The sequence below is a fragment of the Oncorhynchus tshawytscha genome, linkage group LG08, assembly GCF_018296145.1.
Source record: "Oncorhynchus tshawytscha isolate Ot180627B linkage group LG08, Otsh_v2.0, whole genome shotgun sequence".
Lineage (NCBI taxonomy): Eukaryota > Metazoa > Chordata > Actinopteri > Salmoniformes > Salmonidae > Oncorhynchus > Oncorhynchus tshawytscha.
The window spans coordinates 63535151-63552853 of record NC_056436.1 but is presented as its reverse complement, the minus strand read 5'-3'; the positions used below and the strand labels follow the sequence as shown (position 1 = coordinate 63552853).

At 42.9% G+C, this 17703-nt stretch overlaps 3 protein-coding genes across 12 annotated transcripts in view; all 3 read right to left on the bottom strand.

The window, feature by feature from the left end:
• Positions 1-17703, bottom strand: part of LOC112242181 (protocadherin gamma-C5-like) — a 238377-nt gene that overhangs the window by 95357 nt on the left and 125317 nt on the right. The window contains exon 1 of one of the 10 annotated variants that reach the window (XM_042325785.1): positions 11196-13817. The exons of 7 other annotated variants lie outside the window; for them this stretch is intronic. In XM_042325785.1, coding sequence (XP_042181719.1) covers positions 11196-13634 — 2439 coding nt within the window. In that variant the 5' untranslated portion in view covers positions 13635-13817. Of the gene's footprint in view, positions 1-753; positions 3448-4161; positions 6759-11195; positions 13818-17703 lie in introns of those variants that run through there. 2 more of the 10 variants (XM_042325786.1, XM_042325787.1) reach the window with 2 other exon arrangements.
• On the bottom strand, positions 6866-10329 carry LOC121846978 (protocadherin gamma-A11-like). The gene is made up of 2 exons (XM_042326215.1): positions 7698-10329; positions 6866-6877 (listed from the first exon to the last, which is right to left on the bottom strand). The coding sequence occupies exons 1-2, from the start codon at positions 10134-10136 to the stop codon at positions 6866-6868; spliced, it is 2451 nt and encodes an 816-aa protein (XP_042182149.1). The 5' UTR covers positions 10137-10329.
• On the bottom strand, positions 14540-17315 carry LOC121846919 (protocadherin gamma-A6-like). Its single transcript, XM_042325802.1, has one exon. It carries the CDS (start codon positions 17108-17110, stop codon positions 14645-14647), a length of 2466 nt encoding a protein of 821 aa, XP_042181736.1. The 5' UTR covers positions 17111-17315; the 3' UTR covers positions 14540-14644.

Below are 17703 nucleotides of genomic sequence, written 5' to 3'. Positions count from 1 at the left end.
AAACACGGATATCATAAAACACTTGAAAATCGAAAACCATTCAGAAATAATTTAACACCGCACAGCATTATTATCTTTCCAAACTGATCCATATACAAATCATAAAACACTTTCTGCAATCTAAATAAATTCAACGTTCATCACTACAACTCAAAACATGACAATTTCATAGCCAACTAAAGAATCCCACTATCCCATCAAACTCAGAATGGATCGTGCATAAACAATAATTCCATGGAACAGCCGTCCAAACCATGGCTCAACATTACAAAGCAATACTTATGCATGTTGACAGTAATATTTTTCGTTAAGGAAAAAATCTATAGCGACATTCAATAGACAGAGGTACGAAGAAGGGATTATACACAGTGTGAGTGAGCGAAGCAGCCCTCTGCTGCTATGAAGACAAGTGTCGCTGTCCACACAGGGTGGTGCTGAAGCAACATTGCAACACTTCATAGTTACAAATAAATCACAAGCACTAACGCTCAGTTCGAAATAGGCTACATCTCTAAAAACACAGCACACATACAACACGAACCTAAAACGTTTTATAGGTTACTAAAACAATACGTAATCCTTGATTTACTGCTATAAAATAGAGAAGCGGGAGAAACCCATCTACTGAGATACCGATAAAAAAAGAGTGAGGAACCAGGGTAAAACAGTTGAGAAAAAGTTATACAAACAAACTTATTTTAAAGATGTACTGCAACAAAATGAGCTACTTTATTTAAACTCCAAGAAACTCACCTCTAGTGGAGAGTCTGGTTCATCCAGGATGTTCTGTTCACTCTGCATCCGCTGCATCGTCCCTGTAGAACTGGGGTCCATTATCAGTACGTTCTGACTACAGGGTCTGACGAACTTACAGTCACTCTTTCTGGAGTCAGTCGTCCTGCACACCTCGTAATTGTACACGTGCTGTAGAGTTCCTGTCCCCAAAGTGTCTGCGTAACGCGGTGGATAATACGGAATAACCGGGAGATTGGAATGATAGAGGACGCGAGACTGTCTCCATCTGTATATTTTCACTGATATAATAACCACTAAACATGTGATGAACAGAAATGAGACTACAGCCAAAGCCAAGACTAAGTAAAAAGTCAGGTTGTCATTGTACTCCTTGTCGTGCGTAAAGTCAATGAACTCCGAGAGCACTTCAGGGAAGCTGTCGGCCACCGCCACGTTAACATTGACTGTAGCTGAACGAGAGGGCTGCCCGTTGTCCTCCACTACAACAGTGAGCCTTTGTTTCACAGCATCTTTATCATTGACTTGACGTATAGTTCTTATTTCTCCATTCTGTAAGCCCACTTCAAACAGCGCCCTGTCTGTCGCTTTCTGCAGTTTATACGAGAGCCAGGCATTCTGTCCAGAGTCTACATCAACAGCCACCACTTTAGTGACAAGATATCCCACATCTGCTGAACGAGGCACCATTTCAGCCACCAGAGAGCTGCTAGTCTGGACTGGGTACAGAACCTGAGGCGCATTGTCGTTCTGATCTTGGATGAAGATGGTGACAGTAGCATTACTACTGAGTGGAGGAGAGCCTCCGTCTTGCGCCTTAACCATAAGTTTAAACTCTTTAATTTGTTCATAATCAAAGGAACGAACCGCATGTAAAACTCCAGTTTCAGAGTTAATAGATACATAAGTAGAGACTGGAGTTCCACTGATCTGCGTGTCCTCCAAGAGGTACGAGATTCTAGCGTTCTGATTCCAGTCAGAGTCCCGCGCACTGACAGTAAATATGGACATTCCAGGAGAGTTATTCTCTGTGACGTAAGTCGAGTATGAGCGCTGATGAAACAATGGAGCATTGTCATTTACGTCTGAGATTCTAAGGTGTAATGTCCTGGTGCTAGAGAGCGGAGGCGAACCAGAATCTGTCGCTGTTATGGTGATGTTGTATTCCGGTGTCGTTTCTCTGTCTAAAGCTACGTCTGAGATCAAATTATAATAACTACTTAACGACGACTGAATTTTAAATGGAAGGTTAGTATTTATAGAGCATGTAATCTTTCCATTTCTCTCTGAATCAGCATCATTAACATTTATTATAGCAATAGTGGTGCCAGGAGGAGCATCTTCAGACACAAGGCTAGAGAAGGACATGACGTTTATAACTGGCGCGTTGTCATTAACATCAACAACTTCAATGAAAACTTCACTTGAGTCAGTTAAACCACCTTGATCCTTCACCTCTACCCTGATTTCAAATTTCTTATCTTTCTCGTAATCTATTTCCCCCGCAACTGATATAGTGCCTGTTTTTTCGTCTATATTGAAAATGTTAGCTAAATGTTTTTTGAGGTTGGAGAAAGAATACGCAACAACACCGTTTGATCCACTGTCTGCATCGCTGGCATTTATTGTTGTGATATAGGTCCCTTTTGAAGCGTCTTCCATTACAGAAGCCCTGTACACTGACTGGTTAAACACAGGCGCATTGTCATTAGCATCTAGGACAGTTATCTCTATATTTACTGTGCCAGATCTCTGCGGATTTCCACCATCTACAGCGATTAGTTTTAAAGAGAGACGAGGATGCTCCTCTCTATCTAACGGTTTCTGAAGAACCATTTCAGCATATTTACTACCGTCCGGTTTCGCGTGTTGTTTTAAAACATAATTATCATTCGTGGTTAAGAAGTAATTCTGCAGGGCGTTTAACCCCACATCAGGATCCTCGGCACTAGCCAACGTAAAACGGGAGCCTAAGGTAGCGGACTCGCTAATTTCAAATTGTATATCTCTCTTTGAAAAAGCAGGGGCATGGTCATTTACATCTATAATTTCTACAGTCACGCGGTGTAGCTCCATCGGATGTTCTAGAATGATTTCGAAGCTGAAGCTACACGGTGTGACGTCGCCACAAAGCTGCTCTCGGTCTATTCTCTCACTCACGACTAGAATCCCTTTGTCTGTCTTCAGCTCTGTGTACTGAATGCTTTCTCCGGATACGATACGGGCCCGGCCCGCTCTGAGCCTTTTCAAATCTAACCCCAGGTCTTGAGCTACGTTGCCGATAAGAGAACCTTTCTTCATCTCCTCTGGAATGGAATACCGTATTTGGCCACTGACAATATGACAGAATGACAGGAGAAAAATAAATACTTGCCACCGCAGTCCACATAAACGCCATTTTACGCATATAGGTTGAAGGAATCCTTCAGAAGCCATATCAAAGAATACAACAAATCCAATAAAAATATTCCTTATACCAGATCCTGAAACGGCGAGTTAAGGGGAGATTAATAAACGAGATATTATCTTAATCCAGGCTTTTTTAACCATTCTATTGTATTTGTAATCTACATGTACCAGAACAAGTGTGTCTCTTCCGCGCCCCACCTCGTATGAGGCGCAGAGCCTCTCCCTCTCCTCTGATAAAGCGCAGTGATAGGGGAGGGGACGCCACTGACTGACAACACTGGACAGAAATTATTTCACTGATCAACAGCGGCCCTTAGAGTCCACGACATGAACATCAGATTAAATGTGAACATACATCGGTTCAGAAAAAATGCAATACTTTACAGCTATACTTTTTCACATTTATATTCAACCAAGTGCAAAGTGATATCTAAATAAATCACCGTTCAATTACTAGAATATTATGACCAGCAGGGAACATAGTAATCATAAGATACTAAAACATGTCCTATCCTCTTAGTCCTAGAATGGATCGTGCGTAAAAACATGGCCATGTGTCCGCCGTCCAAACCATGACTGAAAATACAGTCAAATACCTTTCTAGAGAGTTATTTTGTTCCCATTGCATAGGCTACACAAGGCTGAGACTCTATAGAAACTTTTCATCAATACACAGCAGTTCAACAATGGATACTTTGTGTGAGAGAGCGGAGCAAACCTCTGTTGCTGACTGACAGAAGTTGTGCTGTCCACACAGAGTGGTTCTGAAGTTGCATTTTAGCGCCGCAGCGTAACGATTGTAGCGCTTCGTCACATACATTCTAAATAACATTCTACAAACTCAGCAGGCATAGGCCTACTATGATTGTCAAAGCTTTAATAAAAACGTAGAAGATAACTTGGCCCTATAAAGTTCACCGTATATACAGAATAAAGTGCACATTTTAGAGATGTATTCCATCAAGATGTTGTATATTATTCAACATCAGCTAAACTCACCTCTAGTGGAGAGTCTAGTTCATCCAGGATGTTCTGTTCACTCTGCATCCGCTGCATCGTCCCTGTACAACTGGGGTCCATTATCAGTACGTTCTGGCTAGAGGGTCTGACGAACTTACAGTCACTCTTTCTGGAGTCAGTCGTCCTGCACACCTCGTAATTGTACACGTGCTGCAGAGTTCCTGTCCCCAAAGTGTCTGCGTAACGCGGTGGATAATACGGAATAACCGGGAGATTGGAATGATAGAGTACGCGAGACTGTCTCCATCGGTATATTTTCACTGATATAATAACCACTAAACATGTGATGAACAGAAATGAGACTACAGCCAAAGCCAAAACTAAGTAAAAAGTCAGGTTGTCATTGTACTCCTTGTCGTGCGTAAAGTCAGTGAACTCCGAGAGCACTTCAGGGAAGCTGTCCGCCACCGCCACGTTAACATTGACTGTAGCTGAACGAGAGGGCTGCCCGTTGTCCTCCACTACAACAGTGAGCCTTTGTTTCACAGCATCTTTATCAGTGACTTGGCGTATAGTTCTTATTTCTCCATTCTGTAAGCCCACTTCAAACAGCGCCCTGTCTGTCGCTTTCTGCAGTTTATACGAGAGCCAGGCATTCTGTCCAGAGTCCACATCAACAGCCACCACTTTAGTGACAAGATAGCCCACATCTGCTGAACGAGGCACCATTTCAGCCACTAGAGAGCTGCTAGTCTGTACTGGGTACAGAACCTGAGGTGCGTTGTCGTTCTGATCTTGTATGAAGATGTTGACACTCACATTACTACTGAGGGGAGGAGAGCCTCCGTCTTGCGCCTTAACCATGAGTGTAAGCTGTTTGATATGTTCATAATCAAAGGAACGAACCGCATGTAAAACTCCAGTTTCAGAGTTAATAGATATATAAGTAGAGACTGGAGTTCCACTGATCTGCGTGTCCTCCAAGAGGTACGAGATTCTAGCGTTCTGATTCCAGTCAGAGTCCCGCGCTCTGACAGTAAATATGGACATTCCAGGAGAGTTATTCTCTGTGACGTAAGTCGAGTATGAGCGCTGATGAAACAATGGAGCATTGTCATTTACGTCAGAGATTCTAAGGTGTAATATCCTCGTGCTGGAGAGTGGAGGCGAACCAGAATCTGTCGCTGTTATGGTGATGTTGTATTCCGGTGTCGTTTCTCTGTCAAAAGCTCCATCTGAGATCAAAGTATAATAACTACTTAACGAAGATTGGATCTTAAACGGGAGGTTAGTAGTTAAAGAGCAGGTTATCTGTCCGTTTCTCTCTGAATCAGCGTCTTTAACATTTATAATAGCGATCGTGGTACCAGTAGGAGCATCTTCACACACAGGGCTGGAAAAAGACATGACGTTTATAACAGGCGCATTGTCATTTTTGTCAATTATTTCAATGACAACTTTACTGGTGTCTGTTAAACCTCCTTCGTCTTTAGCCTCAACTCTAACCTCGTATTTTGTATCTTTCTCGTAATCTATTTCCCCCGCAACTGATATTGTGCCTGTTGTTTCGTCTATGTTGAAAATGTCAGCTAAATGTTTTTTGAGGTTGGAGAAGGAATAGGAGACGACGCCGTTTGATCCGTTATCTGCATCGCTGGCATTTACGGTGGCAATATATGTGCCTTGCAGTGCGTTTTCCATCACAGTAGCCCTGTACACTGACTGGTTAAACACAGGCGCATTGTCATTGACATCTAGGACAGTGATATCTATATTTACTGTGCCAGATCTCTGCGGATTTCCACCGTCTACAGCGATTAGCTTTAACAAGAGACGAGGATGCTCCTCTCTATCTAACGGTTTCTGGAGGACCATCTCAGCATATTTACTGCCGTCTGGATTCGTATGTTGCTTTAGAATGAAATTATCATTGGGAGTTAAATCATAACTCTGCAGGGCGTTGAGCCCTACGTCGGGATCTTCTGCACTCGCCAACGTAAAACGAGAGCCCAAGGTAGCAGACTCGCTGATTTCAAATGTAATATCTTTCTTTGGAAAATCAGGGGCATGGTCATTTATATCCAGAATCTCCACAGTAATACGACGTAGTTCGATAGGGTTTTCTAGAAGGATTTCGAATCTGAAACTACACGGTGTGACATCGCCACAAAGCTGCTCTCGGTCTATTCTCTCACTCACGACTAGAATCCCTTTGTCTGTCTTCAGCTCTGTGTACTGAATGCTTTCTCCAGTCACGATACGGGCCCGACCCGCTCTGAGCCTTTTCAAATCTAACCCCAGGTCTTGAGCTACGTTACCGATAAGAGAACCTTTCTTCATCTCCTCCGGAATGGAATAGCGGATTTGACCACTGACAATATGACTGAAATACAGGAGGAAAATCAGTACTTGCCACCGCAGTCCACAGCACAAACGCCATCTTACGCATTTAGGTTGAAGGAATCCTTCAGATGACATAGCCAACAAAGAATAAAATCCAACACGAATATCCTTAGACCTTATCCTCAGAGACGACAAGCGAAGAGGAAACTGATAGTGGAAGTGTTATTTTAATAGAGTCTATTAACTGTCTCCTTCACGTATCCGTTTGAGCGAGTGTCTCTCTCTCGCGCCCCGCCTGCTATTAAGAGCAAAGAGTCTCTCCCTCTCCTCTGGCAGAGCGCAGTAAATAGGGGAGGGGAGTCTACTGACTGACAACACTGGATATAAATTATTTCACTGATCAACAGCGGCCCTTAGAGTCCAAAACACGAACACCAGATTATAGTTGAATTGATAAAAACGTAGAAATGATTAATCACTTCACAGCACTACTTTCCTTCCAACATTTTTCAAATAGCTAGTTAAAAACGGTGCTTGGTGCAATCTCAATAAATTCAGTCACTGTAATACAATGTCAAGGCAAATAGCAACAATATGATACTAAAGCATGCCACACTATCCTCTCAGTCACAATATGGAACACGTGTAAAAACATTTCCATGGATCCGCCTTCCAACCCATTATTGAACCACAGAGTAAAAAAAGTATGTTGAGCTATATTTGACATGTGACAAGCAGTCAACACTGGTTAAGTGACTATTTAGTCATTTCATAGTCACTTTATCAAACCACAACGGTTGGCACAAGGGAGCAGTATGATAGAGCGAAGCAGAACTCTGCTTCTATCATGACATAAGTAGCGCTGTCCACACAGTGGTGCTGAAATATCCTTACCACACTACCTCGTTTCTATTGTAGCACTTAGATTAAAAACAACTCAGCAGGCATACTATAAAAAAAACAAATAATCCGAAAAACGTGGAGTAATTTCCACTATAGTAGAACGTAATATGTTAACGTCAAAACCTCAATCTGAAAACTCAGCTGACAATATAAAAGCCAAAGCTAACCACAAAAATATGTAACTGCTGATTTAACTATGCTGTTGACTAGAGAAATACCGAGTACATAAACCTTTACGCACTTTAACAAAAACAAAGGACAAATTATTTATTAATAAGAGCAGTATTTCAACCAACTGAGCAATATAATGTAAGATCCAATAAACTCACCTCTAGTGGCGAGTCTGGTTCATCCAGGATATTATTTTCACTCTGCATCCGCTGCATCGTCCCTGTAGAACTGGGGTCCATTATCAGTACGTTCTGACTACAGGGTCTGACGAACTTACAGTCACTCTTTCTGGAGTCAGTCGTACTGCACACCTCGTAATTGTACACGTGCTGTAGAGTTCCTGTCCCCAAAGTGTCTGCGTAACGCGGTGGATAATACGGAATAACCGGGAGACTGGAATGATAAAGGACGCGAGACTGTCTCCATCTGTATATTTTCACTGATATAATAACCACTAAACATGTGATGAACAGAAATGAGACTACAGCCAAAGCCAAAACTAAGTAAAAAGTCAGGTTGTCATTGTACTCCTTGTCGTGCGTAAAGTCAGTGAACTCCGAGAGCACTTCAGGGAAGCTGTCCGCCACCGCCACGTTAACATTGACTGTAGCTGAACGAGAGGGCTGCCCGTTGTCCTCCACTACAACAGTGAGCCTTTGTTTCACAGCATCTTTATCATTGACTTGGCGTATAGTTCTTATTTCTCCATTCTGTAAGCCCACTTCAAACAGCGCCCTTTCTGTCGCTTTCTGCAGTTTATACGAGAGCCAGGCATTCTGTCCAGAGTCCACATCAACAGCCACCACTTTAGTGACAAGATAGCCCACTTCTGCTGAACGAGGCACCATTTCAGACACCAGAGAGCTGCTAGTCTGGACTGGGTACAGAACCTGAGGCGCGTTGTCATTCTGGTCCTGGATCATTAATTTCACAGTCACATTGCTACTGAGAGGAGGAGAGCCTCCGTCTTGCGCCATAACCACGAGTGTAAGCTCTTTGATTTGTTCGTAATCAAAGGAGCGTACCGCGTGTATAACCCCACTCTCTGCATTTACCGAAACATAAGCAGCCACAGGAGTCCCGTTGACGTCAGTATCCTCCAGAATGTAGTAAATACGGGAATTTTGATTGGAGTCGGTGTCTTTAGCTCTAACAGTAAATATAGGGACGCCTGGAGAGTTATTCTCTGCGATATAAGAGTTGTACACGCCCCGTGGAAACACTGGGGCATTGTCGTTGACATCTGACACCTTCAGGTGAAATGTTCTCTTACTTGAGAGAGGAGGCGACCCTGCGTCCGTGGCGACTACAGTTATGTTATGTTCTGACACGCTCTCGCGGTCTAAAACAGCATCGGTTACCAAGGTGTAGTAATTTCTTAAATTAGATTTTATCTTAAAGGGGATGTTTTGGTCTAGGCTACAGCTCACATGTCCGTTTTCACCTGAATCAAGGTCTTTAACGTTGATGATACCGATGGTTGTACCCGGAGGAGAGTCTTCAGAAATCGGACTCGTGAATGACATGACGCTTATAACAGGCTCATTATCGTTTTTGTCAATGACCTCAACAATAACTTTACTCGAATCCGTTAAGCCTCCATGGTCCTTTGCTTCAATTCTCAGTTCAAACCTTTTGTCTTTTTCGTAATCAATCAACCCCGAAACGGATATTCTGCCTGTGGTTTCATTGATAGTCAACACATCAGCAAGACCACCATTCATGTCTGATATAGAGTATACAATAAAACTATTCGTCCCGCTGTCTGCATCACTGGCATTTACGATGGTAATATATGTGCCTTTCGGTGCGTTTTCCATCACAGTAGCCATGTACAATGACTGGTTAAACACAGGCGCATTGTCATTGGCATCTAGGACAGTGATATCTATATTTACTGTGCCAGATCTCTGCGGATTTCCACCGTCTACAGCGATTAGCTTTAAAGAGAGACGAGGATGCTTTTCTCTATCTAACGGTTGCTGGAGGACCATCTCAGCATATTTTCTTCCATCGGCATTTGGATGTTGTTTTAGAATGAAATTATCGTTTGAACTTAAAACATACTCCTGTAGGCCATTAGATCCTACATCAGAGTCCTCTGCACTGGCTAACGCAAAACGCGCACCAATAACAGCGGATTCACTGATTTCTAAATGTATATTATTTTTCTTAAATATTGGAGAATTGTCGTTAATGTCCAGGATTTCTATTGTAACGTGATGAAGCTCCATTGGATTTTCTAGAATAATTTCAAAGCTGAAGCTACACGGTGTGACGTCGCCACAAAGCTGCTCTCGGTCTACTCTCTCACTCACGACTAGAATCCCTTTGTCTGTCTTCAGCTCTGTGTACTGAATGCTTTCTCCTGTCACGATACGGGCCCGACCCGCTCTGAGCCTTTTCAAATCTAACCCCAGGTCTTGAGCTACGTTACCGATAAGAGAACCTTTCTTCATCTCCTCCGGAATGGAATAGCGGATTTGACCACTGACAATATGACTGATATACAGGAGGAAAATCAGTACTTGCCACGGCAGTCCACAGCACAAACGCCATCTTACGCATTTAGGTTGAAGGAATCCTTCAGATGACATAGCCAACAAATAATAGATCCAACAGAAATATTCCTTTTATCCTCAACAAATAGAAGAGCGATATTTTACTTATTATTTAAATCCAGGCTATTTTCACCGTCTTCTTTCGATATCTGTAAAGACCAGAGCGAGTGTCTCTCTGTCGCACCCCACCTCATGTGAAGCGCAGAGTCTCTCCCTCTCCTCTGGCAGAGCGCAGTGATAGGGGAGGGAACTCTTCAGACTGACAACACTGGACAGAAAATATTTCACTGATCAACAGCGGCTCTCAGAGTCCAAAAAATGAACACACATTATATTTGAATCTGTAAAAACGTAGAAAATATTAAACAATTTACAGCACTAATTTGTTCTCAAAATATTTCAAATAGCTAGTTGAACACAGTGCTAAGTGAAATCTAAATAAATTAAACGTTAAATGACTATACTACTTGGAACAGTAAGGCAAATATCAATAATTTGACACTAAATCATGATACACCATCCTCTTAGCAATGGATTCGAACGTGCCTAAAAACATTTCCGTGGATCCGCCATCCAAAGCATTATTGAACAACGTATTCCGTACGAAAGTGGGTTGGTTATTGACAAGCAGTTAACACTGCTCAAGGGACTCCATAGCGACTCTTTGTCATAACACTGCCGTTGGAACAAGGGAGAGCAGACCTTTGATTCTATCAGGACAGAAGTGGCGCTGTCCACAGAGAGTGTTGCTGAAATGGCCACACAGCCCACATTGCTGCTATTGTGATGAAAACAAATCGGTAGGTATACTATAAAAGCCCAAACTAACCAATAGACAAGTCATCGCTTCTATTGTAGCTATTAGTTTGCTAACGTCGAAACCACAGAATAAAAACTCAAGTGGCAATGGAATTCTATAAAAGCCCAATCTAACCACAACAATACTTAACAGCTGGTTTGAATGAATACTGTTAACTGCAGAAATATTAAGTAGGCACAATAGGTAAAATGGTTACAAAGGACACTTTTTAAAAAGTATTGAAAATACATATTCCAACCCAATGAGCCATACTGTTTAAACTCCAACACACTCACCTCTAGTGGGGAGTCTGGTTCATCCAGGATGTTCTGTTCACTCTGCATCCGCTGCATCGTCCCTGTAGAACTGGGGTCCATTATCAGTACGTTCTGACTACAGGGTCTGACGAACTTACAGTCACTCTTTCTGGAGTCAGTCGTCCTGCACACCTCGTAATTGTACACGTGCTGTAGAGTTCCTGTCCCCAAAGTGTCTGCGTAACGCGGTGGATAATACGGAATAACCGGGAGATTGGAATGATAGAGGACGCGAGACTGTCTCCATCTGTATATTTTCACTGATATAATAACCACTAAACATGTGATGAACAGAAATGAGACTACAGCCAAAGCCAAGACTAAGTAAAATGTCAGGTTGTCATTGTACTCCTTGTCGTGCGTAAAGTCAGCGAACTCCGAGAGCACTTCAGGGAAGCTGTCCGCCACCGCCACGTTAACATTGACTGTAGCTGAACGAGAGGGCTGCCCGTTGTCCTCCACTACAACAATGAGCCTTTGCTTCACAACATCTTTATCAGTGACTTGGCGTACAGTTCTTATTTCTCCATTCTGTAAGCCCACTTCAAACAGCGCCCTGTCTGTCGCTTTCTGCAGTTTATACGAGAGCCAGGCATTCTGTCCAGAGTCTACATCAACAGCCACCACTTTAGTGACAAGATAGCCCACATCTGCTGAACGAGGCACCATTTCAGCCACTAGAGAGCTGCTAGTCTGTACTGGGTACAGAACCTGAGGCGCGTTGTCGTTCTGATCTTGTATGAAGATGTTAACACTCACATTACTACTGAGGGGAGGAGAGCCTCCGTCTTGCGCCTTAGCCACAAGTTTTAACTCTTTAATTTGTTCATAATCAAAGGAACGAACCGCATGTAAAACTCCAGTTTCAGAGTTAATAGATACATAAGTAGAGACTGGAGTTCCACTGATCTGCGTGTCCTCCAAGAGGTACGAGATTCTAGCGTTCTGATTCCAGTCAGAGTCCTGCGCGCTGACAGTAAATATGGACATTCCAGGAGAGTTATTCTCTGTGACGTAAGTCGAGTATGAGCCCTGATGAAACAATGGAGCATTGTCATTTACGTCTGAGATTCTAAGGTGTAATGTCCTGGTGCTAGAGAGTGGAGGCGAACCAGAATCTGTCGCTGTTATGGTTATGTTGTATTCTGGTGTCGTTTCTCTGTCTAAAGCTATGTCTGAGATCAAATTATAATAACTACTTAATGACGACTGAATTTTAAATGGAAGGTTAGTATTTATAGAGCATGTAATCTGTCCGTTTCTCTCTGAATCAGCATCTTTAACATTTATAATAGCAATAGTGGTGCCAGGAGGAGCATCTTCAGACACAAGTCTGGAGAAGGACATGACGTTAATAACTGGTGCGTTGTCATTCACGTCTAGAACCTCAATAACAACTTTACTGGAGTCTGTTAAACCACCCTGATCCTTTGCTTCTACCCTGATTTCATATTTATTATCTTTCTCATAATCTATCTGACCGGAAACAGAAATGGTCCCAGTCGCCGTATCAATGTTAAATATGTCAACTGTATTCCCTTTCAATTTCGACAAATAGTACGATATTTGTCCATTTGATCCACTGTCTGCATCGCTGGCATTTACGGTTGTGATATAAGTGCCCTTTGGAGCGTCCTCCATCACAGTAGCCCTGTAAAGTGACTGGTTAAACACAGGTGCATTGTCATTGACATCTAAGACAGTGATCTCTATATTTACTGTGCTAGATCTCTGCGGGGTTCCACCATCTACAGCCAAGAGCTTTACAGAGAGACGAGGGTGCTCCTCCCTGTCTAACGATTTCTGGAGGACCATCTCAGCATATTTACTACCGTCCGGATTCGCATGTTGTTTCAGAATGAAATTATAATTTGGGGTTAATATATAATTCTGAAGGGCGTTGAGGCCTACATCGGGATCCACTGCACTCTCTAGCAGAAATCTCGCACCAACATTAGCCGATTCACTGATTTCAAATTGTATATCTTGTATTGGAAAAGAAGGAGCATGGTCATTTACATCCAATACTTCTACAGTCACGCGATGAAGCTCCATTGGATTTTCTAGAATAATTTCGAAGTTGAAGCTACACGGTGTGACGTCGCCACAAAGCTGCTCTCGGTCTATTCTCTCACTCACGACTAGAATCCCTTTGTCTGTCTTCAGCTCTGTGTACTGAATGCTTTCTCCGGTCACGATACGGGCCCGACCCGCTCTGAGCCTTTTCAAATCTAACCCCAGGTCTTGAGCTACGTTACCGATAAGAGAACCTTTCTTCATCTCCTCCGGAATGGAATAGCGGATTTGGCCACTGACAATATGACTGAAATACAGGAGGAAAATAAGTACTTGCCACCGCAGTCCACAGCACAAACGCCATTTTATACATTTAGGCTGAAGGAATCCTTCCAATGCCATAGCCAACAGCGAAGAAATCCAAAACAAATATTCCGTATAATGGGTTCTCAGATCCCGCCAACAAACTGAAGAGTAATATTCAAAGTATTATTTCAATACAGGCTATTTTCGTGTCCCCTTCATTTATCGGTAATATGTATGGATCAGAGCGATGGTGTCTCTGTCTCGCCCCGCCTCATATGAAGCGCAGTCTCCCCCTCTCCTCTGGCAGAGCGCAGTGATAGGGGAGGGGACTCTACTGACTGACAACACTGCACAGAAATAATTTCACTGATCAACAGCGGCCCTCAGTGTCCAACATATTAACATCAAAAACCTTTCGGAAATAATTTAACACAGTACAGGATTATTTCCTTTCCAAACTGATCCATATACAAACCACTAGCTAAACACTTCACTTTCTGCAATCTAAATAAATTAACGTTCCTAATTACAATTAAATGATAATTTTATAGCCTACTAAAGAATACCACTATCCCATCAAATTCAGATTGGATCGTGCATAAAAATTATTCCATGAAACAGTCTAGCAAACCATGGCTTAACATTACAAACCAATACCTATGCATGTTGAAAGTAATATGCTTCGTAAAGGCTAAAATCTATAGCGACATTTGGTCAATAGACAGAGGTACGAAGAAGGGATTATACACAGTGTGAGAGAGCGAAGCAGCCCTCTGCTGCTATGAAGACACAAGTGTCGCTGTCCACACATGGTGGTGCTGAAGCAACATTGCAACACTACAGAGTTACAAATAAATCACAAGCACTAACGCTCAGTTCGAAATAGGCTACATCTCTAAAAACACATACAAAACGAACCTAAAACGTTTTATAGGTTACTAAAACAATACGTAATCCTTGATTTACTGCTATAAAATAGAGTAGAGAGAGAAACCCAACTACTGAGATACCGATAAAAAAAGAGTGAGGAACCAGGGTAAAACAGTTGAGAAAAAGTTATACAAACAAACTTATTGTAAAGATGTACTGCAACAAAATGAGCTACTTTATTTAAACTCCAAGAAACTCACCTCTAGTGGAGAGTCTGGTTCATCCAGGATGTTCTGTTCACTCTGCATCCGCTGCATCGTCCCTGTAGAACTGGGGTCCATTATCAGTACGTTCTGACTACAGGGTCTGACGAACTTACAGTCACTCTTTCTGGAGTCAGTCGTCCTGCACACCTCGTAATTGTACACGTGCTGTAGAGTTCCTGTCCCCAAAGTGTCTGCGTAACGCGGTGGATAATACGGAATAACCGGGAGATTGGAATGATAGAGGACGCGAGACTGTCTCCATCTGTATATTTTCACTGATGTAATAACCACTAAACATGTGATGAACAGAAATGAGACAACAGCCAAAGCCAAGACTAAGTAAAAAGTCAGGTTGTCATTGTACTCCTTGTCGTGCGTAAAGTCAGTAAACTCCGAGAGCACTTCAGGGAAGCTGTCCGCCACCGCCACGTTAACATTGACTGTAGCTGAACGAGAGGGCTGCCCGTTGTCCTCCACTACAACAGTGAGCCTTTGTTTCACAGCATCTTTATCAGTGACTTGGCGTGCAGTTCTTATTTCACCATTCTGTAAACCCACTTCAAACAGCGCCCTGTCATTTGCTTTCTGCAGTTTATACGAGAGCCAGGCATTCTGTCCAGAGTCCACATCAACAGCCACCACTTTAGTGACAAGATAGCCCACATCTGCTGAACGAGGCACCATTTCAGACACCAGAGAGCTGCTCGTCTGGACTGGGTACAGAACCTGAGGCGTGTTGTCGTTCTGGTCAAGGATGCTGATTTCGACTGTGGCATTGCTGCTGAGAGGCGGGGAGCCTCCATCTTGAGCTTTAATATAAATCTCAAATGATTTAGTTTGCTCATAATCGAAGGAGCGCACTGCTTGGATGGAACCTGTCTCCGCATTAACAGAGATGTAGGACGATATCGGATTCCCATTCAATTGAGAATCAATGAGCACGTAGGACATGCGTGCGTTCTGACCCCAATCTGAGTCGTGAGCCTTCACAGAAAACACTGACACCGCCGGGACGTTGTTTTCCATCACAGTAGCAGAGTATAAACTCTGCTCAAAAACGGGCGCATTGTCATTAACGTCTGAGATTCTCAGTGTGATGGTTTTACTGGCCGACAGGGGCTGGATACCCTCATCTACGGCGGTGAATGTAATGTTATATTCGGCATTACGCTCTCTGTCCAAAACACCATCTGTCACAAGGGTGTAATAGCTCTTTAGAGACGACTGGATGGCAAACGGGATCTTGGTATTTATCGAACATTCTACCTTACCGTTTAGACCAGAATCTATGTCTTTTACATGTATTATAGCCACGGTTGTGCCACTGATCGAATCTTCAGATATTGGACTCGAGAATGACGTTAGTGTAATCAAGGGGACGTTGTCATTCACATCAATAACGTCAATAATTACTTTTGTGGAGTCCATTTGTCCTCCTTGGTCTTTAGCCTGTAAACCGAGTTCATATTGCTTATTCTTTTCATAATCAATTTGTCCAGTTACTGTTATTTTGCCTGTATTCTCATCTAAAGAAAATAATTCTGCGACGTCGGGAGGTACACGAGCAAAATGGTAAGTGACATGACCGTATGGCCCCTCATCTGCGTCAGTGGCACTTACAGTAGTCACTACAGTGCCTGTGGCTGCATTTTCGGTTACAGACGCTTTAAAAATCGGATGCATAAAAATGGGGCCATTATCATTGGCATCAAGCACAGTTATGTGTATTTGAAGTGCTCCAGATCTCTGCGGGTCCCCGCCGTCTACAGCAATCAAGGTGAGAAGCAGGTTATCCCTTTTCTCTCGGTCTAAAGGCGCAAACAGATACATCTCCACATATTTGCTGCCATCGGGACCAGTCTGGATTTTAATGCTGAAATGATCAGTAGGGTGCAAGGTGTAGCCTTGCAGTGTATTGATACCGACATCTGGGTCTGTCGCACTCTCCTGTAATATCCTCGTACCCGGCAGAGTAGACTCTGAGATTTCTATTTTAATTTCTTTTTCAGTAAAGAAGGGCGAGTTGTCGTTAACATCCAGTATTTCCACCACAATGCTAAGCAGCTGCATAGGATTCATCATAATCATCTCGAAGCTCAAGCTGCAGGGCGATGTCTGTCCGCATAGCTGCTCCCTGTCTATCCTCTCTCCTACGACCAGTGTCCCTTTGTCTACATCCAACCTAATATACTCGCTGCTATCGCCGCTAACAATGCGAGCGCCACCCAATTTCATTCGTTTAGCGTTAATTCCAAAATCCTCCGCAACATTTCCAACAAACGAGCCCTTTCTCATCTCCTCTGGGATAGAATAACGAATCTGCCCGTGAATAATCTGGGCGAGGAAAACAAGAATAAAGGCCTGTACTTGCCGTTTAAGCGAGCGTCCATTTCTGGCAGAACCCGTGGACTCAAACCAAATCATCGAATTCCACATGGTAAAATGTCAAATAAGACCACACAAGCTATATTCAAATTCGATTAAACACATCTGCTCACGGTTGAAACTCTAAGCTAGAATCCATCAATGTAATAGCTCGTGTCAACAAAAAAAGGATAGTGAAAAAAGAGCGCATTCGTGCTGAGCCCTCACTCTCTGACACTGAGGGAATATGGGAGGTACTGAGGAGGGTACAGCAGTGTTCACATCGGTTCAAGTATGATTTTAAGACCAACAGCGGCCCGCAGAGTCCGATATGAAAATAGTTGGTCACTCAATATAATGACCTGAGAAACGCATGCAATCATATTCTCTAAGTTATCAACGACACATGTACTTCAAGTATTACAAACAAGGAAACAGTTATTTGAAGGAGAAAGACCACAACGGGATAGATGACGTAAAAGGCAAACATCACTTTACGAATTATCTTTCAAACCATGATAAATTACATGGTTCAAAACACCAGGAGCACAATGTCAGCATAAGACCCTTCACCCATACCGCAAGAGGACGTTATGTGACATTTCAACATTCTCTGATGTTTTACTATGAAACTTTGGACATATTGATTAGATGTATTTCAATGC